Source organism: Ambystoma mexicanum, chromosome 3p, assembly GCF_040938575.1.
Source record: "Ambystoma mexicanum isolate Mex_15411 chromosome 3p, UKY_AmexF1_1, whole genome shotgun sequence".
Classification (NCBI taxonomy): domain Eukaryota; kingdom Metazoa; phylum Chordata; class Amphibia; order Caudata; family Ambystomatidae; genus Ambystoma; species Ambystoma mexicanum.
In genome coordinates, this window is record NC_090925.1 from 1257400404 (window position 1) to 1257428371 (window position 27968).

The 27968-nt window shown below is 46.7% G+C and overlaps 1 protein-coding gene across 1 annotated transcript in view; it reads left to right on the forward strand.

Moving 5' to 3' along the window:
- Nucleotides 1-27968, forward strand: part of LOC138580053 (cytochrome P450 2D15-like) — a 421564-nt gene that overhangs the window by 333094 nt on the left and 60502 nt on the right. Inside the window, exons 7-8 of the mRNA XM_069650288.1 lie at nucleotides 3469-3610; nucleotides 23284-23471. Coding sequence (XP_069506389.1) covers nucleotides 3469-3610; nucleotides 23284-23471 — 330 coding nt within the window. The remainder of the gene's footprint in view (nucleotides 1-3468; nucleotides 3611-23283; nucleotides 23472-27968) is intronic.

Genomic DNA, 27968 nt, shown 5'->3' on the forward strand with positions numbered 1-27968 from the left:
AATAGGGTTTCGTTATATAAACACTCTACATTTTTTGCATGGAAATTCGATGAAACATGCATAAAGTTATAACGTTACAGGGAGCCGTCTAGTGCTGAAATTTATAATTTTGACACTGGACAGCTCCCTGTAACTTGTGTTATTTATTGTTTATTGGGGGATCCCCACACGGTGGGTCCCCACCCCAAACCCCCCTCAACCCCCAGGGATCCTCCCCTCCTAACCCCCACCCCCAAAGCCCATTTAAAAAAATGTAACCCTTGTCCAGTGCTGACATTTTTAATATATTTCAGCGCTGGACAGCTCTCTGTAACTTGTGTTATTTATTGGGTTTTTTTGTTGGGGGGGGTGCTCCCAAACCCCCCTCAACCCCAGGGGTCCTCTCCCTATACCCCCAATCCATCAAAATTCATTCAATGAATATGCATTTCGAAGGAAATGCATTTCAATGGATCATTTTTGTTGGATTTTAATTCAATGAAACATTTTTCGATGGAAAGACTGGCTACCCTGACAACATGGCCGAACCTTTCAAAGTCTGCAAGGAACTGGCCAACCCTACTGCAACCACATCCTCAACTGCCCCCACCCAGGCCCTTTGCTCGGCCCAGGCCGCACATTTCACCACCAAAACACAGTACATCTCTCTTCCGCTCCCCCTCCACCACCAACATCTCTTGCACCCCCTTTGGCCGCCCCACCCCTCCCCCTATTCTCTCCTCCCTCCTCCCTCTCCCCGTTACACCTGATAAAGTCTCTAGACAAGTCCGGTCTATGAAAGCCTCTTCCAAACACGTGGACCGCTGCCCCTCCAAAACCATCAAGGACACTATTGACACTCTCGCTCCAGCCTTGGCTAACCTCTGCCACTGGAGTTTTCCTCTCTCCTCTCAAGCACTCTCTTGTGCTCCCTATTGTGCACCCTCTACTCAAAAAACCCTCTGCCGACTCATCTATTCTAGCAAACTACCGACCGATCTCCTGTCACTCAACTTACCCTCCAACTGAATCTGTTTGTTGTCTCCATGACCATCAGTCTGGCTTTAGAGCATCCAGAGGCATGGAAACTGCTCTTCTGAACACTCATGAAGACCTGCTCTAAAATATTGACTCTCCCTCTGTCCTCATTCTTCTTGACCTCTCTTCTGCTTTCAATACGGTAAATCACAGCATCCTGATCACCTGTCTCTGTGATACCATGGGCATCACAGATCAGGCCCTGGCGTGGCTCGCCTCCTTTCTCTCTGACTGGCCTTCCCAGGTGGAACATGGGTCCTTCCTCTCCTCTATCACTCTCTCTACTTGTGGTGTCCCCCGGTGATCTAACCTGTCTCCCTCGTTCTTCAATATATACATGGCCCCCTTGGCCCACAGGATCTCTACATTTACCTCTAACTTTCAGTGTTATGCGGATGACACACAGCTCTCTTTCAGGCTACCCTCAACCTCCTCCTCGCTCATCCCTGACTCTCCATCCGCAATTCAGTCTTGGTGTGCTGCCAACAATCTCTGCCTGAATGCCAGTAAGACTGAGATTGTCCTCATTGGGAACCCTGCTCCTGCTTTCCCACTTTCACACTGGCCATGCTCCCTTAGTCCTGCCCCCTCACCTACCAATGAGGCAAAACATCTGTGGGTCATCTTCGACTCCACTCTCTCCTTCTCTTCTCACATCTCAGACATCGCCAAAAAGTCCCACTACCAACTGCACCTCCTCAGAGGTATTCTACCTTTCCTCACTTTCCGCAGGAGGCTCACCACCTCAAGAGCCCTGGTTCTCTCGTGGCTGGACTATTGCAACAGCCTCTTCCCCAACCTACCATCTTCTGCCCTGCGCCCTTTGCAACTCATCCAGAACAGAACAGCAAGACTTATCCTTGGCCTCAAACCCAGGGACTACATCTCTCTGGCGCTGAAATACGTTCAATGGCTCCCCGTGGCTGCAAGGATCAAGTTCAAGAACCTCTGCAATGTTCTCAAGGCTTTGTGTGGTCTGGGACCTACCTACCTCGGGAGGATAGCTCAGGGGGCAACATGCTCGCTTTGGAAGCAAGACGACACGGAACACCACAGGGTTGATCCCCTGGTCCACGGTTAGAAACCTCTGGGTATTAAGTGCGTTATAAATAACCTATCATATCATATTATATCATACCTGCAATGCTGCCTACCTAAATACTGTCCCTCACAAGCCCTCTGCTCATCTACCTCGAACCTTCTGTGAGTGGCATGTTTCTCCAAGCAGAGATTTGGAGGGAGATCCTTATCCCAAGCAGGTGCCTCCCTCTGGAATAGCCTCCCTGCCGCTCTCCATCTTGAGTCTGATCTTCTTAAGATCCGGAAACTCCTCAACACCTTCCTCTTCTCCTCTTCCTTCTCTCTCCCTGCTAACCTTGCCTCTCTCCTTCCTCCTTCCTTACAGCTTGCTGAATGGGCGCCAGGTATATCTCCGAGTCTCACAGGTCCCTGACACCCCCGCCAGTCCTCTTTTGCACTTTCCTCAGGGCCCTACACCCCAACCACACTCACTGCACTTGAGTAATAACCCATGAGAGTGGCTCTCTCTGCACTTACCCCAGTCTTCACCGACCGAGTGCACTTGGACCTCCCCATCTCTGTGACCGCCTGTGCACTTGCACGATCCGTACGCACTGTGCCTGAAGATCGTCTGTCTGTTCTCCTTTGTCTTCACCCCTTAATTGCACTGGGAAAGCTGCACAATCACTGTTAGGCCTATTTGCTGTACTCAAACTGTTAAATGTATTTTATGCACTTACTCTGCCTGTGCAGACTATTATTGTCTCAGAATTTCAATGGCTCTGAGCGACTGTTGTTTTTTTCCCCCATGTTCCCACCCTCCTTGAGTGCTTTGAAACACTTGCCTTGTTTAGGCACTTTATAAATAAACAATACAATACAATACAGCCCTGCAACCTTTTTGTATGCGGATCCATCGGCATTTGGTAATGGTGGCCCACTTTCAGCACAATCTCCAAGTTTGCATTGTGCCAAGTGTGTCGGTTTCCTGCTGGATATGCAGGCTGCTCCATGGTGCCGTTGGATGTAAACTGAATGTCTCATTCTGTGTCATGCAGAGCACTGTAATTGCTACTTTGTTGTGTGGAATGCCCTGTGTCACTTTTAAAGGTAAACCGCAAGTCTTTTTGCTGGAAATGATGCTTTGATGTGAGGAATGCTTCCCAGCTTCACAATTTCTCACTGGGCCTCATTACGAGTCAGCTGGTCCAGAAAGAACAGTGGTGGTAAATCCGCCACCACCGTTCTTTCCGGACTGGCTGATTAAGAGTCCTGACGTTTTGAAATCATAGCCAGCATATTCATCAATATACTTACTTTCTGAGATGCTTCAATACTCATTTCTATTGAAAATCCACTGTTATCTTAAATCATTGACTGAGTGCCGCTGACCTGACTTTGATTCACCCCTTTTTTGTTTTTTCTTTTCAGATGAAAGGTGACCCCATCAGCAGCTTCAGTGAGAAAAACTTGCTCTTCACAATAAGTGACCTGTTTACGGCAGGCACTGAGACCACCACCATCACCCTGCGCTTGGCGCTTCTGTATATGATCCTCTACCCCGATGTCCAGAGTAGGTGCCTATTCTCTTCTTGATCATTGTACTGGTTAAAGAGATGATAGTTCATGCAAACATCCCGACTATACTTCTACTGGTGCATAGCTTTCCCAAGAGTGAACAGCCTGCTGTTTGTGACATGTTTGTGCATACTTAATCCTAAACTACCCACATACGCACCCTCCACTTGAAAATTAATTTTTATACATGAAGCTTCAGTTAGAACGTTTCTGAATCTGGCAAAGATTTAAATAGAAGATATTCAGGCTTACCGAAGTGGCAGCAGGTTCGCAAGTTCAAGGGTAAAGATAATAAGACTCCTTAAGATTTTGGCAGTGTGGTACATTTTTGGCAGTAATGGAATGGAGTTAAAATTACCTTACCAATCGATGGAGTGGCTGTACCGTTAGTCAAGTTTGATGGTAAATCCTCTGGAATAACCACCAGCCTTGTAAAGAGTCCCAATATGTTCAATTATACAGCCAGACGGCTGAGAGAATGTGCTGTGAGGGTGCAGTAGTAAGAGACCAACACACAGATGGCATTTCTGTTGCTACAGACTTTAATTTAAAGGAAAAGAGAGTTGGGAGAAAGGCCTCAGTAGTCCTAATGGTAAGAGGGGTTTCCCTTCCTCAACACACATCTTAAATGGGTCCATCAGGATGTCCAAAATGAAGATAGGTCCGCCATTGTATCAAAACCCTAACTCTAGCGCTCAAACTAACAACTCAATAAAAACCTTTATTACATTCTTGGGGTTTGGAAAAACTCCTACTTTGCCCTATAGCTATGATGGGAGTAGTCTCTACCATCAAATAATAAAGAAAACACAGTCCTAGTCAGCCTTTGTCAAATTAAAATGGCCTATACTAACAAAACCTAATGCCTGCGCATCTCTTATGCAAAAAGTGTGTAAAAAGGGAATGTGTATGGGCAGCACGTAGTAAGACGGCCCCGGTAAACAGGATAACACACTCTGGCTCAGGCTATCAAAACAAAGGCAGTTCAAAGCGTGGGTTAAGGCCTGCTTGGCCTTCCACGTTAAAGTCACTTATTCCAGCTTTCCAAAAGTTCTTTCACAGTTCAACAAAAGTTCACGTAGGTCACCCTTAGCCGGGCTCTGACCTTGCAATCACAGCACTTGCAGGGGTTCCCTTCCCCAAGCTTCATTCACATCTGTTAGGGATTCCCTTCCCCTAACTTATTTTATATTCAAGGTCTCCCTCAGTCAGGCTCTGACCTGATGTCAAAGAATTTCGAATGTGCAAGGCTTTTACTATAGACCTCCGCAGGACCACTTCAACTTTTACTTCAGCTCTCCCTTATGTTATTTGCCCCAGCATCACTTGGTTTTGGTAGTTCCATACCACAAGCACAAAAGTTCAAAGAAATCCTTCTCTTAAAGCATTCACCTTTTAACTTCCCCTTTCGCCGGGGTTAATCTTGACTATTGCTCATTTCAGAGTTTGTTCACTTTGCCGCATTATAACAAGACATCAAAAAATGTTGCAGAGTCTTTCGAGTGGGCTACTTCCTTTCGCCGGACCACTCCATTACTCTGTATCACAGGCTTCACAGTTATTGGTAACTTAAAAGTTCACTAATGTTTTGCTTTCTTTCACAATCTGATCAGCACACGCTCGACCTTCAATTGTGAGATGCACTGTCATGGCTCCAATCTTTCCTTGACACAAACTGGCCTTTCATGTCTTTCACTAACTCACTGGTTGTGTGCGTTCCTTTCTTGTCTCTCTGGCTTTGATTTACAAGTCAAGGTTAAACACACAGGCTTGGCCTCGCCTTCCTAACTTTGTCATTCACCCGGGAGGGTCACTGGCGTCCTTGAAACACAATGCAGGTTTCTTCTTGTCTGGGATTTGGCTCTCTCTGCATATCCTTCACGGTTTCAACGACCTCCTGTAGGGATCTTCATGGGGTTCCCTACGCCCCCCGGAATATGTACTTCCACCTTGCTCAGAGTGTATCTCTATGTTCCGCCTTTTATCCATGTGGGGGGAGCTAATGGATATCAGATGTATGTGATTAAAATAAAGTGCCTGGCTTTGCCTGACCTGATAAGTGAGACATGTCCAATGAGATATGTAAGTGTAAGCCTCTTTACTCAGTGGCCCTCTCCCTTGGCCCAGTGTTTGTGTAGAAAGGGGTGGTGGGTTTTTGGGATGTTGGAGAATCCTATAAAATAGGATGGGGTATGGGCATGGGAAAGGGGGAATACCGCGTCTCACCATCAGGTGCCTCACCCCCACTCCCTGAAAACCCCCCACCCAAGTGATCCTCCCGCACTGGTCCACTCCCAGGGTCTGGATCCAAAGGCATTGGCTGTGCCCCGGCCACCCGAGAGAGAGATCCCTGAGGACTAGCAAGTGAGTCACTCTTTACTTTCTCACAGGTCGTTCTTTTTCCCGGTACTCTGACTAAGAAGAGGAGTAACAACTGTATTTCTTATATGGGTGCGAGTCACAGACTAGCCTGGTTTTAACAGTTCTCCTCCTAGGTAGACTTGGTGTATTCTCCTGCCAAGTACTACCTAATGCACAGCCAGCCTGGTTCACAGGTACTGTCAATATGAAGATGAGCAACTGATATATTTCTGTAAGGTGTGCAAGTCTGAGACTCGCCTGTCTTCAATATTTGTCTTTCTGGGTAGGCTTGGTTTACTCTCCTGCCAAGCACACCATACATGATCAAGGATGTAAACATTTCTTCAATATTACTTTCAGGATCCTAGACCCTAGGTTTGTGGTATTCCTCCACCTTCTTTACTTGCCACCACCTCTTCGTATCAGGGTTGCAGACCCTAGGTTCGGGGTATTTTTTCCCCGTTTCTGCTTGCCACTGCTTCCTCTGCTTGTCAGGGTCCCAGACCATAATTTTGGGATATGTCTCTCCCTTTTCTACTTGCCACTAATGTATCTGGCTCCCAGTGGTTCTCTGCCCCTTCGCTTACCTGTATGCTTGGCTCACGAGGGCTTCTGATTCTGCCAGCTTCTTGACTCGTGGTACTTAGGATGGCTTTGCAGCATCAATCGTCCTTCAGGAAGCCATTGCACTTCCAAAGCCTCAGGAGTGCCTACTGCCTTCTTCTGCCATCATGCTGTCCCTTTCTGCATCTCAGGCTCTGGAGCAATCAGTTTCTTCCTGTGTCCGGCTGACATGGTGAATTTCCTCGTGGCTCCTCCAGGGAGGACTGGTCAGAAATCCTTCTTTACTTTTTATTCGATTGCCTTGTTTGGCTAGATTAAATAGGCTGGTCAGCTCACTGCAGTTCTGCGGCTGCTCCTCTGGACTCTGCGCATCTTCTTCGTCTCAGTACTATTCGTCAGGATGTCATGACTGTTCTTCGACTCAGTATGATTAAAGGGAGGACAGCTTCTACTTTGCTTGCATACATACGAGTATGGAGGATTCCAGATGTCTGGAGAGGGTAAGAGGCTGAGGGAGCTGGGACCGTGGTAGAAATATACTGCTTCTCTCCTAGGGTGTCGTCCCTCATCCCATAAGGGTATTCCCTCCCCAGGTGATCCTCCCGCAATGCACCACCCCAACCCCAGGGGGATTATTGGACTGTGGCCGCACCACCGTGGCCACATGAGAAGGGTTCTCCCCCATAGGAGAAAGGACATCTAAAGATTTGTCACAGTGGTTATACAAATAGTAAAATTCCACTAGGCAACAAGGCAACATGCTGAGAAACATTGAAGGAGATCTGTGGTGAACTGCAAACTGACTTGAGACACACGTCTCTCTTAATCCAGGGTAAGAATAGTGAGTCGGATAAGAAAGGTACTAGTGCCAGAAACGCCTTTGGAGATTCAAGGGAAATTGTGAAGTAAACTGGTTTCTGCTGCACCATAAACCAAGAGGCCCTGAGTCTTAGGATTTATGGCACTGCAACCCCTTGGTGAGTAGATAGATTAGTGGTATGTTGAGGTACAGGTTTTTATCCCTGATGGTATATTTTACAGCCTATATTCTGTGGTTCAGGAAGGTGCATCCCTTTTCTAATATTTATTGAGATGCAAGTCATTAGACTGGCTTGAATATTTCCATTTAAAAAAATGTTTCATGTACATCTGGTAGTTTGTGCTAGGAGCATGGTTTCCTGTACTATAAGAGTCGACCTGTGTATTTTCTCCTTCACTTTCTGTTGCTGGATCCATTGCTTGAATATTGCTGGATTGGAGGGTTCTGTTTGATAATAAATGGTGCCCTACAGTGTCATATCAGGAGGCCTGGCAATGTGTATGGTGCAGTGACATTTTGAATCTATTTCTGAGCTTCACATGCAGCCAATTGAGTGCTTGCAAAGCAGATTACTGACTCATTGGTGGAGCCAGCCTCAACATTTCAAGAGGCTGGGGGTGGCAGTTTCGAAAGCTGGCAGTGAATGCAGCCATTAACCCCATCGCCCTGTGTACCCCCGTCATTATTGCCTGGGCAGGCGTTGTCCTCTGCCACTGTATGTTTGCTGTTGTCTTCACTTTAATGATAGTTTAAACATAAGTAAATACATGGCTCTCCATAGTGAGAAATATGACAGGCTTATGCCATCGGAGCCACAGGCTGGACGTCCCATGAGAATTATGCCTTCTCCCTTAAAGTGGGAGGGCTTTAAGCCCTAGGATAGCGCCTGGGGCTTGCTTTTTCATTTTGCAGGACCATCTGATAACTTTATTGTGTGTTAATTGGGAATGACGTAATGCCTAATACACAGACTTACCCTGTACTCGCCTTTCTACATGACCCCTGGCATGATAGTGTTTGTTCTGGCTCTCTGGTAAGTGTCTGAAACCCTAGAATATGATTCTGCCCCTGGTTTGTCCTGGTCCCCCCCCCACCCACTCCATCCATGACCACTGACTATCCCCCGGCTAGTCCTGATTGCCTTCACTGCTACCCATACCCACCCCTCTCAACCTTCCCCTGCCTAGCACTGGGTTTTCCCATGCATATGCCTGCCCAGCCTCTTGTGCTGATACTTAGTTGTCCGTATTCCCTCTTGTCCTATCCCCACATTCTTCTGCCTTCACTTAGATTTGCGGTTTAAGGTCACAGCTTGTTCACACGTCATGTTTCCTCCTAAGCTACTTGCTCTCAAAATTCCAAAGCACATAGGCATGGAATTGTTACTATCGTTCCTTGTCCTATGTAATGTTTTTGCGCAAAATGTTCTGCTTTTGACAAAAAATACAGAATGACAGAATTTCTACTATCGTTCCTTGTCCTATGTAATGTGTTTTTGCGCAAAATGTTCTGCTTTTGGCCAAAAATACAAATTTACGTACAGGCCAATATGGATGGTGTCATGGCCAGGCACTTGGTAAGGTGCACTCAATAACAAGTGTGTATTATTGTTTAGTGTCAAACTGAGCAAGGTTGGATAGAATTTGTCACCCTTGACCACAGAATTAATTTTGGTAAGAACTTGACAGCCAATCGACGACTACACCCAAATTAAAAAATAAATAAAATCTGCATGGTTGCTGTTCACAATATCAAGCCACAAAATGGACCTGTGCCACCCATGCTTAAACCCAGCACACAGATTTCTGATTCTTTCCATTAAATCGAGTTTTCTTTCATCCAGTAGTATACATGGCCCCGGCAGAGAGTGATGTTAACTTTGCCCCCTATTTAGCTTTCCAGGAGAGGGTACATCTAAATGCCTAGAACTGCACATACTGCACTTTGGGAACTTGTCATATCTACATGATACACAGGTAAGGCGAAAGCAAAGATCTCTTGGGCAAACCACATGTTTAAACACCATCTTTGAAGTTTTACCTGCCCCAATTCTAATTCAGTGGTTGTGGCTTTGGAAGATAGATCAGATGCACTCAGGAACAGGGCCTGACATCCTCATCCAGTCTATTAACCATTTGAGAACTATTCTATATCATCAACGTCCTATTCCCTTGCTGTCTAGAGGTCATGGACTGTCATCAGTGTTTGGTGATCTTTGTCTAGATATATGAGGATGATGCCAATTATGCCAATAACTGCTCTTTATGTTTCATTCATGGATATGCAGCCTGAGTGAATTGTTGATTGTAGGTAATTGATAATAGACAGGAAGTTCTACTCATTTGTGACATTTGAAGGCAATTGTTTGCCCTAGCAGGAGGTGAAGTGCGGCTTTATAGGCAGGGTACTAAAGCGTATCTCAGGGAAGTTAAAGTCATAGGATATATTTTTGATTTTACATGAGGGTGACACAGGAGTCTTCCCACCCTGTTTGATTGATTGGAATCATGTACTAGGTGTGATATCCCATCCTTGTGCTTGCAAGTGATTCTTTCAGATAGTCCAAAGGCCAACGTTGACATGCAGGAGAGATTTAATGCAAGAGGTTATTGATAAGAATGTATGTGGGTCTGGCAGAGATGAACGGACTGAATGCCGTGGAAAGTGACACCTGCTAGAAATGTGGTAACAAGAGGGATTCTGCACAAGTACAAGGATGAGTAGTGGCAAAATCGCCTACTCAGCCTTCACACTACTACAATACAACAGTGATCCCAGTCATACAGATGAAACAGGCACAGTCAATAGGTATACTGCCTTTCCCTATTGTGGTAACTGCAGTCAGGGGGAGGGTATCAGATTGGGAACAGGTGCAAGTGGATCTAGGTCACCTGGCCTAAGCCCCGCTCACCTAGTGTCTTCCTGCCTGCCGCTCTTTTTCACCACTTAGCAAGCCCCGCCCACCTGGTGCCTTCCTGTTTGCTGCTCTTTTTCACCACTTAGCAAGCCCCGCCCACCTGGTACCTTCCTGTTTGCCGCTTCTTTTCCCTGCTTAAGGAGCCCTCCAGCCTCTTTTCCCTTGCAGATGGGGAGCAGGTGCAAGTGGATCTAGGTCACCTGGCCTAAGCTTCGCCCACCTGGTGCCTTCCTGCTTGCTGCTCTTTTTCACCACTTAGGAAGCCCCACCCACCTGGTGCCTTCCTGTTTGCCGCTCTTTTTCACCACTTAGCAAGCCCCGCCCACCTGGTGCCTTCCTGTTTGCCGCTCTTTTTCACCACTTAGCAAGCCCTGCCCACCTGGTGTCTTCCTGTTTGCCGCTCCTTTTCCCTACTTAAGGAGTCCCCCAGCCTCTTTTCCTTTGCAAATGGGGAGCAGGTGCAAGTGGATCTAGGTCAACTGGCCTAAGCCCCGCACACCTGGTGCCTTCCTGTTTGCCGCTCTTTTTCACCACTTAGCAAGCCCTGCCCACCTGGTGCCTTCCCGTTTGCCCCTCTTTTTCACCACTTAGCAAGCCCCGTCCACCTGGTGCCTTCCTGTTTGCTGCTCTTTTTCACCGCTTAGCAAGCCCCGCCCACCTGGTGCCTTCCTGTTCGCCGCTCTTTTTCCCTACGTAAGGAGCCCTCCAGCCTCTTTTCCTTTGCAGATGGGGAGCAGGTGCAAGTGGATCTAGGTCACCTGGCCTAAGCCCCGCCCACCTGGTGCCTTCCTGTTTGCCGCTCTTTTTCACCACTTAGCAAGCCCTGCCCACCTGGTGCCTTCCCGTTTGCCCCTCTTTTTCACCACTTAGCAAGCCCCGTCCACCTGGTGCCTTCCTGTTTGCTGCTCTTTTTCACCGCTTAGCAAGCCCCGCCCACCTGGTGCCTTCCTGTTCGCCGCTCTTTTTCCCTACGTAAGGAGCCCTCCAGCCTCTTTTCCTTTGCAGATGGGGAGCAGGTGCAAGTGGATCTAGGTCACCTGGCCTAAGCCCCGCCCACCTGGTGCCTTCCTGTTTGCTGCTCTTTTTCACCACTTAGCAAGCACCACCCCCTTCTTAGCCCTGCCTCTTCCTTCCTTCGTCTTAAGCGAAGGGCAGATGAAGAAAAGGGGAATTCTTGTTTGGACTTGTTCGGACCAGGAGGACCCAGGGCCCGACCCCCTGCTCAGACAGCAGGTAGGCATGCACCACCATGTGTTACTCCCTCTGGTCCCCCCGTGATGTTGCCTTGTGCCCCCATTCTCGCACACAGGTGTTGCCTGTTTTGCTTGATTCTTCTACCCTGCTCCCCCCTCAGCCCACTCAAGCCTATTTCTGCAGGTGTCTGTCCTGATACATTCTGGTTTCACCATCACCGTCTTGTGGACAATGCTGGATTTGACTTTTATGGACTTCATTCATTCATGGTGCGTCACCCTTTCTCAACTCTCATGCTGCACTTTTTTTGCATCTTGCACTCATGGTGGCCCTGAATCATGCTGTTCCCATCTTCATCTTGTATCCTGGCTTGCAACATTATGTTACTACTGACTTCTGCAATTGTATTCACTCTCCCCTCTTGATTCTCCACTCTTTTGACTGCTAACTCTCTGTTCTCTCCTCCTTTCCCTTCTCCCTTTTCCAATCTCCTCCCCTTACTTTCTTCTATGCACTTACACTATCAGAATTGTCCCTGGACCTAGTATGATAGCAACCTCGTCTGTCTCCTCATCCCTCCCCTTACTGTTTTTTTCCTCCCCAACCCCCCTCCAGCACTATCTGAAATGTCGTCAGGCCTAATATGATAGTCGCTTGTTTTGTTCCTCCCCTACATTTCTGCACCCCTCTCCCTCACCTCTTGTTTTTTTTCCGGCTCTACCAGAAATGTCGTCAGGCCTAGTACGGTAGTCGCCTGAATGTTTCCATTTTCTTCCCACTCTCCCCCTCCCTTCCTTATCTATGTTTTAGCTCTTGCACTATCTGAAATGTCGTCAGGCCGAGTACGATAGTTAATTTCACATCCTTACTGTTCATGGCCTGTAAGAATGTCATTGTTTTTTCCCTTGTTCCCTCCCTTGCCTTGAAGCGCTTTGAAACTCATTGTGTATAGGCGCTATATAAATAAACTATCATATCAAACTATCATATCATATCAAGAGGTGTGAATGTCATAACAGTTGCAACCCAGACAGCAGTACAAAAGTAACAAATCAAGGAATGTCCAATCAACGTTCTATTTTCATTAAACACCAATAGGAAATAAACTGAATATAAAACTTCTAGCGAAAGCACCCCCCTGCAAAAACAACACAAAAAATGCAGAACATGGAGATGAAAGCACCTTGGATATTGTAGCAGAGTTGAAAAACAAGCAATTGTTAAAGGGATATTTCTTCTGAGAAATAGGCAATATCGCTTCTCTATTCGCTCCAAGAAGCGTGCCCACATCCAAGTCCACATCTCTGGAGACACTAACAACACAGCTGAACTTTTCAAAATCTGCAAGGAACTCATAAATCCAATTTCAGTCTCCACCTCTCTCCTTCCTTTCCAGGCTCTCTGCACTGCCTTGGCTTCACACTTCACATCCAAACCTCAAGGCATCCGGTCCTCGCTCTCCTCCACCCCATCTCCTCTCCCACGCCAGCTCCCCTGCATCCCTTGGCTCCCCTCCACCCAACCCCCTCAATCTCCTCCCTCCTGCCCATAGCACCGGATGAAGTCTCTAAAGTAGTCCGTTGTATGAAGACATCCTCTAAACAGGTGCTCCCTTGCTCCTCCAGAACTAATAAGGACACCATCTCCCCTCTCGCCCTGGCTATTGCTGACTTCTGTAACCATTCCTTCGCCACTGGCTCTTTCCCTCTATCCATCAAGCACTCCCTTGCGATATGATATGATATGGCATTTATAACGCGCCTATACACAAGTGTTTCAAGGCGTGACGAGGCAAGGGAGGAGGAACAGAGGGAAGACAGACAACGATCCTACTAGGCCAGGTGTCATTCAGATCGCGCAAGTGCAAGGGAAGGGGGAAGAGGAAAGTGCGGGGGGAGGGGAAGGAAGTGCAGTACATGAGATAATAAATAACAAGATAAATAAAGAGCGGCTGGCTGGTGGCAAGTGCAGGGTGAGTGCAGACTAAGTGCTGATGGGGGGACTGCAGGGATGCAGAAAACAGTCCACGGGTGCTGGGGTTGCCAGGGAGGCAGTGCAGGCATGCAACTGGCAGGACTTGGGCCCAAGATCAGATGGGTGGCCAGGTAACCAGTGCAGTATAGTGTCAGCCAGGGCTTCAGCAGGTGGAAGGGGGAGAGAAAGCAGAAGCAAAGAGGAAGGTTTTAAGGTGCTTCCAGAACCGAAGATGGTTCTCCTCAAGTTTCAGGGAGGCAGGTAGGCTGTTCCAGAGGGAGGCCCGAGCCAAAGAGAGATCTAGCACCAACTCGTTGCTTTTAGAAGCAAATCAACCTGTGGGAATTGGATGCGGATGAGCGAAGAGCTTGAGAGGGGAGATATTTCGGAAGAGAGAGTTGAAGGCATTGAGTCCCCAGGCCCCAGAAGGACTTGTGGATGATGCAGAGGGTTTTGAACTTAATCCTCGCAGCCACTGGGAGCCAGTGCAGAGATTTCAGTCCTGGAGAGATACGATCCCTGGGTTTGAGGCCAAGGACAAGTCTCGCAGTCCTGTTCTGGATGAGTTGCAGAGGGCAGAGAGTGGAAGCAGGAAGATTTAGAAAGAGGCTGTTGCAATAGTCCAGCCTAGAGAGAACCAGAGCTCTGGAGACAGTGAGCTTCTGGGGGAAGGAGAGGAAGAGAAAAATACTTCTGAGGAGGTGCAGCTGCTAGCGTGACTTCTTGGAGATGTCAGAGATGTGAGGAGAGAAAGAAAGTGTGGAGTCGAAGATGACATCAAGGTTTTTAGGCTTGCATGTGGGAGCAGGAAGAGGGCCAAGAGAAGAAAGGAAGGAGTGGGTGTGCTGATGAGGAGAATCTCAGTCTTACTGGCATAAAAGCAGAAGTCATTGGCTGCACACCACTCCTGGATAGCAGTCAGACAGAGATGAGGGACGGAGAAGAGGTGGCCGAAGGTAGCCTGAAAACGAGCTGAGTGTCATCCACATAGCACTGGATGTTGGGGCAGAGAATGGCAATGCGGTGGGCAAGGAGTGCTAGGTATTGGTTGAACAGCCAGGGAGAGAGGTTAGACCCCTGGGGAACACCACAGGTAGAGAAAAAGATAGCAGAGAGGAAGGACACAAGTTGGACCTGGGAGGGTCGGTCAGAGAGGAAGGAAGTCAGCCACGCCAGGGCCTGACCAGTGATACCTAGGTTGGTTATCACAGAGACAGTTTAGCAGGATGGCATGGTTGACAGTGTCAAAGGCAGAAGAGAGATGAAGCAAGATGAGGACACGGGGTGTTAGAGTCAAGGTTGGAGAGCAGGTCTTCACGGATGTTCAGGAGAGCAGTTTCCATGCTCCTGGCAGTTCTGAAGCCAGACTGATGGTCATGAAGACAACCAACAGATTCAGTGTGGAGATTAAGCTGGAGAAGGCCAGTTTCTCCAGGAGCTTGCCCAGGAAGGGAGTGATGGAGATTGGGCGGTAGTTTGCCGGGCAGGAGGGATCGGCAGAGGGTTTCTTAAGAAGAGGGTGCACAAGGGAGTGCTTCAGGGGGGATGGGAAGACTCCAGTGGCAAAGGAGTGGTTGCAGAAGTCAGCCAGGCCAGGAGCCAGGGTGTCAATGTGGTCCTTGATGGTTTTGGAGGAACAGGGGTGAACCTGATTTTACAAGACTGTCATAGATCGGACTTGTCTAGAAACCTCGTCAGCGGAGAACCGGGGAAAGGCAGAGAAGGAGGGAGGAGAGGTGGCTACAGAAGAGCCAGAGGAAGAGCAGGGAGTAGAGGGAGAGGAGGAGAGTGAGGACAGGATGTCCTGAGTTTTAGAGATGAAGTGAGAAGCCAGTGCGGTGCAGAGGGCCTGGAAAGGCACAGGAGATGTAGAGACTGCGGCAGGATTGGCCAATTCCTTGCATATTTTAAAGAGTTCAGGCGAGTTGTTTGATGCCGCTGAGACGCAGGCTTTGATATGAGCTCTCTTCTTGGTGAGGACAGAGAGTCGGTATTGCCTTTGCAGCAGGCGGCAGGCCAGTTTGTCGGAGGATGTACAAGAAGCACACCATTTCCTCTCGGCCACCCTGCACTTGCGTTTTAGGGTGACGAGATCTGAATCGTACCTGGAGTTGCACTTGGCTTTGGGCTTTGGGCTTCAGGCGGATCCTCATGACAGGGGCAAGGATATGAAGAGTATCAGATATAGCAGAGTGGAGCGTGGAGAGGGCTGTGTCAGGGTGAGAGTCAGCCAGGGGAGGAAGGGGGGTGAGAAAGCGGCGGCGAAAGCCTCAACTGATACGCGCTTCATGGGTAGGATGACCGAGAAGGTGGGTGGCAGTGAAGGAGGTGGCTTGGCCTGAGGGCTAGGGAGGGTGAGATGGGAGGAGAGGAGAAAGTGATCACTCCAGGAGAGAGGAGTGGTGAGAGGGACAGAAAGGGGAATGTCTGAGGAGATAAGAACATCCAGAGTGTGCCCTGCAGAGTGAGTCGGGCAGAGGGGAGAATAGTGAGTGAGAGAGAGTCGCATAGGTCGCGAAAGAGTCCAGATGGAGGACAGAAGGCATTCAGGTGGATTTTGAAGTCTCCAAGAAGGAGGAATTGAGTGGTCCAGACCAGGAGTGAGGAGGAGAGTTCCGCCCACTGAGAGAGGAAGGAGGAGATCTGACCAGGTGGCCGATAGATAGTAGCCACAGTAAGGGAATGGCTAGGGGAGAGAGAGAGCCTGCAGACGAGGCATTCAAAAGAGGAGTAGGCCTGCGTAGGAATGACAGATGCAGGAATCCACGCTGGGAAGATCAGGGCTACACCCCCTCTGGAGCGGTTGGGCCTGGGTGCAGAGAGGATCTTGTAGCCGCAGGCAGGAGCGTGTCAAAGCTAGTGACAGAGCTGGCCGTGAACCATGTCTCGGTGAGGCCGAGGACATCTAGGTCAAGTTCTTCCAGAAGGCGGCAGATGTCGGAGGAGTGTTTGACAGCTGAGCAAGAGTTAAGGGTGGCAATGTGGAGAAGGTTTCCGTCCTTGAAGGACTTCCAGGGACGGGTATATATCAGAGGTATGCTCTGCGCAGGAGTGGAAGGAGCCTGAGGGGGGCAGAGAGGGAATGAGGGGGCAAGGTAGCTGAGGAGGAGGCAGCAGGGGGAGGCGAGGAGGCTGTGGAGGGTGGAGCGGGGACAGCAGGAGAAGAAAGGAAATTGATGAGGCGCAGTAAGCGTCTATCAAAGAGGTGAAGGTTGGCCTGCGGGCCTTGGACCAGGACGGTCCCATTAGAATAAACATTAATGATGACCTTAGAGGAATGAAAGGAAGACAGGAGGGCATCCCACCGGGTGCCGCCATTAATGGGAGAAAAAGAGAAAGGAGAGAGCACAGAGACCATATGTAGGGTCCATAGGTCTGACGAGGGAACGACAAAGATGTGCACCCTCTCTTAAAAAAGCCGACTGCTGACTCCTCCTTCCCGGCTAACTATCGCCCTGTCTCTACTACACCTTTCCTGGGTAAACCCTCCCCCAACTGACGCTCCACACTGACCTTTTTGGCTGCCTTCATGACCATTAATATAGATTCCGGGCATCCAGAGGCATGGAAACTGCTCTCCTGACCACCTGTGAAACTTCACTTCACTTCACCCTTCACTTCTCTTCAATGCACTTGCATGGCCGAATACCACAAGGTCTGGTAGGACCACGATTGTATATATATATATATTACTGTTATTTTGTTGCCATTGTTATTATTTCCTCTGTTTCTTTCCCATTTAGCCTCGTGGTGCTTTGGAACACAATTCTGTTTTATAAATCGCCTTTCAAATGCTCGATACAATTAATTAAATAAATGTGTGACTTCTAAGTCACTGGGGTCCCAAAAGTGGACCATAGGGGCTGGATCTCAATTACTGTACTCTCTTCTTGATGGTTCAACAGGTAAAACAAGGTTTGGATTCAGCAATTCGCAGTGATCCAGGTGGTGAGTCAACATAGAGTTTGATATGAAGCTCTGTGCTGTACGATTCGGCTTCTGATCGGTGAAGTTTGAAGGGTCCACTTAGGCTCAACGTGCAAGCCAGTTTGATGCGATGGGTACCGCTGGGTCAATTTGTCGGGCTAATTAATGCTTACAGCGTTTCATGTCGAAGTCCAGGTCAATTTGCGGTGAAGATCCTGGCAATTTGAGGTGCTGTATGAAGACTTCTGCAGAGGTGAGATTTTTGTTTGAGCCAAAGCATGTAACATGTTTTGCTGGCTCAATGTGGTGGTGAACTGGTTTGATGCAGCAAAACATCATTTCGAGGTTCTAAGAGAATGCCAAAAGCAGCACTGTGTGTCTTCAATGGTTTGAAGACATGCAAAGGTAGTCGACTCAGACTCAACGATGGTTCAGAGTGGCAGAACAAAGCAATCCAGCTGATTGGACTTCTTTTGGTGCTGCATATCGCAATCCAGGGGCTCAGGGACAAGACAGTTAATGTTTCTCTTCAATAACAGTCCACATAGGCTAGCTGGCACCTGGGGGAGTCCTTCGCCTCCAGCAAGGAGGCTGGGTAACGGTGCCGCTGGCAGATAGGGTGGATCTTGATCCAGCTGCAATGTTCCATGGGGATGGTTAAGGGACAGAGCTTGCCTCTGCCTTGGAACACCTGCCTTCACCTCAGAAACCGGAGGACTTTGGCAAAGACTACTCTCCCAACATGGCCCAAGTGAATTTTTCAGGTCGTTGAGGTCTAAAAGGAATCAAGAAATTGACAGCCCCTTCCGTATAACCGTAAAAGGTCATAGGGACTTGGATGAAAGCAAGCCTCCATTAAGAGGTCCAATCTCTGACACTGTGACAAGTGTCTTTTGCCTTCTTGCATCATCCGCAAAGTGCTATGCTCTGCTGTAAGCAAAGGAAGAAAAGAGAAGCCAACAGAAAAGCAACGCTTCCACCAGTCCCTCCTGCTCTGTCTGACTATACTAACACTTCCCCTTTCCCAAGCATGCAACTTCAAAGGCCCTTTGGTATACAACCCTTTGTGAGGGGGGGTAGCTCAGGGGCAACGCGCTTGTCTTGGAAGCAAGACAACGCAGCGCAACACAGATCTGAATCCTGATCCCACGCTTAGAAACCAATCTCTCTGGTATGAAGCACAATTATAATTATAACACCCTGGTGTGAGGCTAGCCCTTTTGTTATGGGTGTGTCTCCTTGATGCATGGGTCCCAGGAGCTCTCTTGCTGAGAGTTTTCTGGGCTAAAGGAGAGACATTAGCCACTTCCCCAATGATCAAAAGAAGCAGCCTTCCTGCCCTTTGTCTTGCTTGTGGTAGCCAAGCAGGCTGTCTGTCTATGAATCCTCATAACCTTTCCACAAACGGCCAGATCTCACATGGTTCACATGATTATGATGCAAATCTGATGTGGTTTCAGTAATTGTGCATACTATCAGTCAACATACCAAAGCCCAAGTATGAATTATTCTTAGAGATGATCCTGCAACCAGATGGCTAGAGTCTGTCAGTTATCAAGCTTTTGGGTCAGAAGGGCAGATTTGAAATGTAGCCTCCTCTGTCTGCACTGACTTTGTGTCAAAAAGCTGTCCCAACAGGGGGCATGTGACCTCGGAAACTGCTATGTCCCACAGAAGAGAAGGAGCAGCAGATCAGGAGACTGATGCAGTCGGGCACAGGTGTTCACTATGCTTTTTGCATGGAGCTTCTTGAACAGGGGTTCTGATTGGCAGACCACACTTTCTGGGATGGATTACCTAAATCATTTAATAATAAAACCTTAAAAGCAATGGCTTCAACGCCCTAACCAGATGTCAGCCCTCTACAGCAATACACATGCTTGCCTTCTGTGAAAAGGTGAGAAGAATCAAGTACGCAGTTGCTGAAAGCGTGAGAATAAAATGGTGTCTGAGAAAAAAAATCAAATTTGGCTCTAAAGAGATATTTTCGCAGAAATTTAGGGAAAACACTGTGGCCGGAGGCGGGTGAAAAAGGAAAACAAATTCTGTTCAGGAATAGGAAGATATTAGGAGCTTGCAAGGTGATGACTGGCTGACTGAAAAGAGGATTTGGTGATGGTGGAACATGTCACTATGAGGCTGCATCACCAGATGTTGTTGACAAATCAAGCAATGCCTTAAGTACATAAAGCTGTGAGGATCAGAATAATAATATTGAATGTGGAGAAGAAAGGTATTTTGGCAAAATCTTTCCAGGATAGGAATGGACACGGGATTGTTCACGCTGGTGCAGAAGGATTATCACGACTGCACAGCCTCTGGAAGATGGTCAGACACATGAGCTAGAATACAGAGACAGTCTCTAGCTCCTCCATTTCATCTTTTGTGGACATCGATCAGAGCATTGTGGATTCTGGTATCTTCCCACCTATATTGGGGAAAAGTAGTTAATATGCAGGCAACACTACATTTTTCTTACCTGACACCAAGAAGCTTCAAATGAGATGGATTAATCCTAAAGACATCTTTACACAAAAACAGCTAGCACTAAATCTAAAAAGTATATTTCTACATTTCAGTAAGGAAAATTAAGATACAAATCCTCATTATAAAAAGATAATAATCCAAAATCCATCCATATAAATAATACAGCCCAGAGCCAGAACATTCAGCCCAAATTCTTACCATTGTTCCTCTGTCCGAGCCAGTGTGGAGTCAGCACAGCTGCGGTATTACGCAGCTCGACTTTGCCATCCAGTGCAGTTCACCACTTCCTGTATGTTTAATGCTGCACAATGCAACACAGGACAGTAGTGCCACTGCACCCCCACTTAGAAAATACATCTAAGCATGCACAGGAGAGTAAAGCACCTAGACAGGTCGCAGCATGTTTTCCCTTTGCCCCCCAAATCACTCACACTAAGAGTAACAACACTACCGCTTTTACATCTTCTAGATTGTTGTACATTATGCCAGATCATGCTGGATTAACTGGGACAAAATTGTGTCTCCTCAAGGAAATGGAAGAAACCATATGCTAAAATTTAATTGTGAATCTGAAAAAAAACATCCTCATTCAATGTTTTAGGAATTAATGCTAAAGTGGTGGCTGCAAAAACAATTACAAAAACATCAGAGGAAAGTCAGAGTAGACCTATTGGAACTTATCCATACTTAATTCCTGAGGACCATCATACAGTACCCATGAATGGTAACAGTGTGTGCTGCTGGACTGCATGTGAGAGTGCAATCTGTGGGTTCAATGAAATGCATAGCCCCCAAACGTTCCCTATGTGATGGGTTACAAGTATTAATTGCAACGACAATGCAAGAAATATCTCTAGTAACTGCAAAATATAACCTTGTAACATAATCACATGTCCACATTTTCAATTTGCCTGGTCATGGAAAGACTTGATGAGATGATCACTGTATTGCTCATTTGTGCATATGTGAACTATCACATAGAATGAAAAGGTTAATCTAATATAAAGTTTACAAAAATGAAATTCATTAGAAGAATTATTTTTGGGGAGTTAGGGCAATTGCATAAATGTTCCTAGGAAGAATAAATGTTGGCCTGAGAAGTTCTACTCCTTTAAGGTTAGGGAAGCTTTTTTCTAATGTGTCCTAAAGCAGTATCTTTAGGGACTAAATCTGAGAAGCTTGCAGTACACAAAACATTTAGCTGTAAGTCAGCATCTGTTTCTGGTCTATAATAAGCTTTAGCCAATTAAGGTGCTAAGGGGAGGGGATTATGAATCATGCAATCCTTTCTGGAAGTCAACAACAGAATGCAGGATGCCGAATGCCCAAACACACACACACACATTAAAATGAACAATTTACATTTAGAAGCTATGAGAAAATACACTGCAAATTGCTTTTAAGTAAAGATGTTGAAATATGCTTTAACAACGAAGTGGCTTTGGTTGGAAAAAATAACACCACAACATTTGTATTTAAGTAAAGATGTTGAAATATGCTTTAACAACGAAGTGGCTTTGGAAAAAATAACACCACAACATTGCTTTTAACCACGTTGAAAAAAGAAATATGCACTTGGGAAAACAATACACAAAACGTGTGTCTTACCTCTGTGCTTAAATACCTAAGAAAATGGAATAATGATATGAGGTGAGTGTTCAGTGGCAATCAATTATTCCACTTTTTGATATAAACTTCACGCCTCCCCTACTCTCCTGTCCGGCAAGCCCCGCATTCTAATATGTTCCGCTTTTTTCATAAAAGCACAGAGGGAAGACACACTTGTTGTGACCTATTTTCCCCATTGCTATGCTTTTTTTCTGCGACATGGTTATGATATTATAGTTTATTTGTATAGCGCCTATAAACAATGTGTTTCAAAGCACTTCAAGCCAGGGGAGGGAGCAAGGGAAAATACAATAACATTCTAACAAGGCCTTGAGACATTAAGAATGGGTAATTAACTATCGTACTAGGCCTGACGACATTTCAGATAGTGCAAGAGCTTTGACAAAGATTAAAGGAAAAGTTAAAAGCCTTGGCTATTCTGTGCTCAATTTAAGTACTCACAGCATTCTGTTTTGCCAAATGTGTGCACTGCACACTTTTTAACAATGAAGTCTGAAATGAGTAAACTACTTTGAATAATACATTTTTAAAAATTGGCCAATACAAATATTTGCTCCAATGCCAGAACTCCCCATATTTTAACCCAGCATTGAGTGTAGACACGACCCTCTTAAGTTTTCCAGAATTGGGCCAAGGTGAGTCTGGCTGCATTCAGCAAAAGTGTGAGTAGTCCACCTAAGCCCCTCTTTATTATTATTATTATCATCATTATTATTATTATTATGGTATTTATTGAGCGAAGACCTGGCATCGACAAGCAACGAGCGCTTTGCAGTGGTATCCAACAATACAGATACATAACGGAGCACTTTTCAGAGGTACTAACAGAACAGATATACAGCAGGGGGTGGGGTACAGAGGGGTGCAGAGGAGGGGTTCAGCTTGACCAGTTGGCAGGGAGCAGAGGGACGAGCAACATCTATTGAGTCAGGTGGCGCAAGGGGCGATGTGATGGACTCTAGGTGTTGAGGTGGAGAGATTCCTTGTAGAGATGGGTCTTGAGTTCTTTTCCGAATTGTAGGAGCCTGGGGTAACTCTGATGCGGACAGGGAGGAGGTTCCATAGTCTTGGGGCATAGTCACCGGAGATTCTGAGTTTCCTGCAAGGTAGCTGGGTGAGTTGAGGGCGACTGCCTTATAGATGATGCAGTAAGACTTGAAGGTTATCTGTGCATGCAGTGAGAGCCAGTGAAGGTCGATGAGGGCTGGAGTGATGTGGCTGTATCAGCGTAGACCCTTGATGAGGTGTGCAGCAGTGTGTAGGACACTTCTCAGGGGCACAAGGGAGGACGACGGGAGACCTTTAAAGAGTGCATTGCCCCCATCCAGGTGGGATAGGACCAGTGCTTGAGCAGTGGATCTAAAGCTGTTTTACATCTTTCCACCCCTTCACCTTAGGTTGCAACGTTCACTCTAACATGGGTGTGAGTTGTGCAGCAAACAAATATCGCTTAATATCTGGGATACCAAGTCCTCCCAATAATGGAGTGTGAGTAAGGACTGTGTTCTCTAGAAAGAAGGGATGTTGACACTGTATAACTTTCCATAGGATGCTGTTAACCTAAATCCTCTGTAAGAATTCCGGTCACTTTCCCACACAATAGAATAGGCTTTGCCCCATTCATTCACCAAGTCTGGATTTATATTATGAATTGTGTTTAAAATACCCAAGAGATAGTATTGAGGGCTACACTTTTTACACTTAATATATGAACTGACACATATCTGTGAGTAACTTGTATATATTCTCATTTAAATGTGAACCCCTTTCCACTTATTACACTTTGTGTATCCAGGCAGGGTACAGGAAGAGCTCGATCAGGTGATTGGAAGAGAAAGACCACCTACAATGGAAGATCGTGCCAACATGCCCTACACTAATGCAGTGGTCCATGAAATTCAACGTTTCGGAGATATCATTCCCTTCTCTGTGCCACACATGACTTCCAGGGACACAGAGGTGCATGGTTTTTTCATACCAAAGGTAAATGCAAATTAATTCATGCTGTAAGGGATTGTTAGCGGTAATTCAAAACCTGTAAATAGACATGAATGTTATGTTATGTTATGTTGAAGGTTCTTATAACGTTCACTGTCGCCACTTGCGTTGTTCTTTGGCGCTCTGGTGGATTTGTAAAGCAAAGGGGTAGGGAGGTAGGTTAGTAATACTGAGTGGGAGAAAAGAGCAAGGGAGCTGGTAGCCACCATGTCCTGTTGTGCGAGGCTATGTGTGGTTTGTTTAGTTGTTGTGGTATAGTGAAGTGAATGTGGTTTGTTGTGCTGTAGAGGTATGGTTGTGTTTAGTTCAGAGTTGGAGAGGTGTATGCAGAAGGATGAGTTATTTTAGTGGTGTTGGTTAGTGGCGTTACCCTATGCTACCCCCTATGTTTTGATAGACTGTGGCCTGTATCCCTTTCCCTGTCGAACATTCTGGTGTGCTCCAACTTACTACTCTTATGTTGTGTGCAGAAGAGTCGGTCCTCAATGGGACATTTGGTGGCAGTACCTTTTCCACCCCCAGTGTTCAGATCAAGCGCTGACCACATTCCCTCCACCTTAGCACCCCCTGGTGTGCAGCAACCATCACTCCCACGGGCTCCTCCAGCAGGGGGAAGCTCTCCTTGTGCCCTGCGATCCCGCAATTCCGAGCTTGGGACACCTCTCTCTCCCCTTTTTTACTCTAAGGCCCTCTATCAGTGGTACAATTAAGTCAGAGCCATCTCTCCCCTGTTTCCCCTGTTTCCCCTGTTTCCCTCTGCAGGGACGGATACACCGAGGTCTCTCTCCCATTCAGACAGCTCTCTTGCAGAAGATTGCTAACCTGGCACAGTTAGGCATAAAGCAGGAAACTGCTACCTGACACAGTTAGGCTAATTGATGCCTGGGAAGAGGGAAAACGCCTACATTGGAGACATAACAGTACATGCAAAGACACCTAGATTTGAGATACCTGGGAAGAGGGGAAAAACGCCTAAACTGGAGACATAACAGCAAATGGGAAACCACCTAAAATGGAGAAACAGAAATAAAATGAAATACAAGAAGAGAAATTGTTACACATTAGTGATTTGAAAACTAATTACTAGCTGGCTAACCTTGGTGTGCTGTTTTATGTAGGTAAGAAGAGTGGTAGTGCATTTCTGAAATACAGTAATTTCTGTACTCCCCGCCCGAACCACATTAACTTTATCAGTAGCTGCTGGGTAGTGGTGGCATGCTTCCCAGGTGAACACGGCCAAAAACACAGAGTGGAGCTGCTTCTTTCAGAGCTGCCCTTTGCCTTGGGCTCTTTGGTGAGGGCTGTCCCGTGTGGTAATGTTACATGAGTCAGATGGGCCAATTGGCAGTAGGGGGCGGGAAGACCGGGGGAGCACAGGGAACTAGGAAGAGGGCAGGGGCTGGGGAGAGGAGGAAAGGCAAAATGCTGCAGAACTGGAAAATTCAAAATAAATTAAATGAAAGGGAAAAAAATGAAACCTGGCTGGATGGGAAGCAGCCAGAAAGGCAGACTTATCCCCACGTTGGTGCAGCAGGAACGGAGGGGCTGCACACAAGGGCTTTTCACGCTTTTTACGCTCGAGTTGGAAACAGGCCTTAAAGGCCAATTGGAGATAGGGGGGCCGGAAGGGAACGGGAGCACAGGGAACTAGGAAGAGAGCAGAAGAAGAGGTAAGCAGGAAAGACAAAACACTGCAGAAGTGGCAAAATCTAAAAAAATTCAAGGGGGAAAAATGAAATGAGGCTCGATAGGACTCAGCCAGAGTTGGTGCAGCAGGAATGGAGGGGCGACACACAAGAGGACTTTTCTACCTCAAGTGGAAAACAGGCCTAAAAGGCCAATCAGCGGTAGAGGGCGGGAGGGGAGGGGGAGAACAGGAAACTAGGAAGAGGGCAGGGGCGAGCAGGAAAAGCAAAACGCTGCAGAAGCGGCAAAAATCAAAATAAATCAAATGAAAGGAAGAAAATAAAATGAAACGAGGCTAGATGGGACGCAATCTGAAAGGCAGACTTACCCCCACATTGTTGCAGCGAGAATGGAGCTATGTTGTATGTTTTCTGCAGTTCTTATACCAAGAGGGATTGCCCTTCTGTAAAACCATGCTTTGATGGCAATCATTCAAGACGTTTGCGTGCTAAGCAAAGGTTGCTTATGGAATTTGAAGAGGAAACTTTTTGTTGCAGCAGTGCATGGCGGTTGCCGAATTATGGTTGTTTCAGGATTCACAACCGAGATGTATTCTGTGGGAAGAAAGATCATGCATCCCACTGTGTATTCATGCTGGTTGTACCCAAAGAATATCATGCGGCCTGTCCCTACAAGATCTACAGTTCTGGCCCTTTCTCATGCTCTAGGTGGCCGGAGAATATCAGGAGGTATATCGCAACACGATATACCCACGCTGGCCCCTTTCATACCTGTTGTAACTGTCCAAATCAGCATTGGCACATAAAAACGTATGTTTCTGCTCATAGTGCCCAAATAATATCATGAGGCCTGTCCCAAGAAGACATGCCAACCGCTGCCCCCTCATGTTGTTAGTACCTAAAGAATTGCATGAGGCCTTTCACCACAATACATATTTCAGTCCTGGCCCTTGTCATGCTGTTCATGCCTAAAGGTGCTATTGCTTCCCCCTTTTATGCCGCTTGGTTTTTCTTTTTGGAAGCTTTAAGAAATGATGATGGCTCTCATGCTAATATGGAGTCACTGGTGCACTCCTAGTATATTCCTCTCAAATATCTGTAAGAGAAGCCAAAAGGAGACAAATAGCTTCAATGATGCGCTGCCGAAAAAGAAAATAGATGATCATTTAGAATGTAGGAGAGAAATGCAACTGTAAATTGGCATAATGCTATAGTGAAATGTGTGCATTCACTTGAGTAGACTAGGCCTCAATTTAACAAAGGAGTTTCCATCTTGGAAAATGTGCATGCAGGCAGAATGGAAAGAAATAGCTTTGCATTTAATGATGTATTTGCTCATACGTTTGAAGCTGCTGCACCAGCTATTATTTAAAGCACTGCTTTAACTTACCAAATTATACCAAGGTATATGGATAAGGGTGATTTCAGATTACTACCGTTGAGAAAATATTAAATGTTCATATATTAGTTTTCTGCAGATGTGAAGTTATCTTGCAGAGACCTAGTTTGGATGTTGGGTGTCTGGGATGGCCTGGCTTCACAGAGTCTGGTATTGTCCTAATTGGAGAAGACTGAAACCCTCCATGATGATCTCATGCTAATATTCCACTTGCCCTTTTGAAATTAATGGAGTGGAAAACGTGTAAAGAGACATTGGGCCTCATTACAACCCTGGCGGTACCGGAGTTGCATTTTTTGATCTTTCTAATGGCCGTTGTTGTCTAATAGTATAAAATAAAGCCTGTCTGTGTCTAAACCTATGCTTGCCCTCACTCTGTACAAAAATGTGATAAGAAGTCTTTTAAGAAAAATGGTGGTTGAACAAAAGTGGGAAACCAAACTTGGCTTTGGGTGGTCTTGTCACCAGGTGCTTTTTGGTCATTGTCACAAAGGGAGTTCACTCAACAAGGCTGTTCGTAAGACTTTCTCCACAGGCCCCTTCAGGGCCCTTGTAGTGATTCCAACCACATTCAATGTCTTTGCGTTTCTTGGGGTTCCCTTCCCCAAGATTCAGTTTATTCGAGTTTCAGCACCATGAAAAACATGTAATACAGTTCCTTTTGGCATGTTTATCGGGGTTGCCTTCCACACGCTTCACTCCTTTCCACACTACAAAGAAAACTAACAAGTCTCCAACTTGGTTGGGCCTTTAGGGTTCCCTTCCCCAAACCCAGGCCCCTTCCAACTTTCAAACACAAAGTCAAATGTTATCAGGATGCTTTCTTTGGCAGGCCTCTCAGGGCTTCCTTCCCCGAGCTTAGGCTTCTTCCAGCTTTCAACACAAAATAAAAAGTCAGTTTCCTCAATAGGCCTCTCAGGGTTCCCTTCCCCAAGCTCAGGCCTCTCCCAGCTTTCAGAATACAAGTTCAGATTAATAATACAGTTTCTCTTAGGCCTCTCAGGGTTCGCTTCCCCAAGCCCAGGACCCTTCAGTTTCAGAAACAAAGTTCAACTTGTCAAAATATGTATTCACCTTGGTTCGGCCTCTTGGGGTTGCCTTCCCCAAGTTCAGGCCCCATTTCAGCTCAGCTTTTCATACAGGTTCAGTTTGTCAGGAAGAACCCTCCTCTTCCTTTTGCTCAAGTCACAGTAAGTAATTCACGGGGCGGCATCAGAGACTTTCGAGAATGCTGGATACTTTGCTTTTCCCAAGCGCAACCACTCTGACTTCTGCCCCCTCTCCTTCTTCTTTCTCCATTTATCCTTGGAACGTTCTTGCCTGTGCCTTTTGCTCATTCCTTTTTCTCTTCTGTGGCCCTTAGCACACTCTTTGCACCTTGCCAGCGTGCTCTTTCACCCTCTTTCCGATTTATTTCTATATCTGACTTTGTTAGGG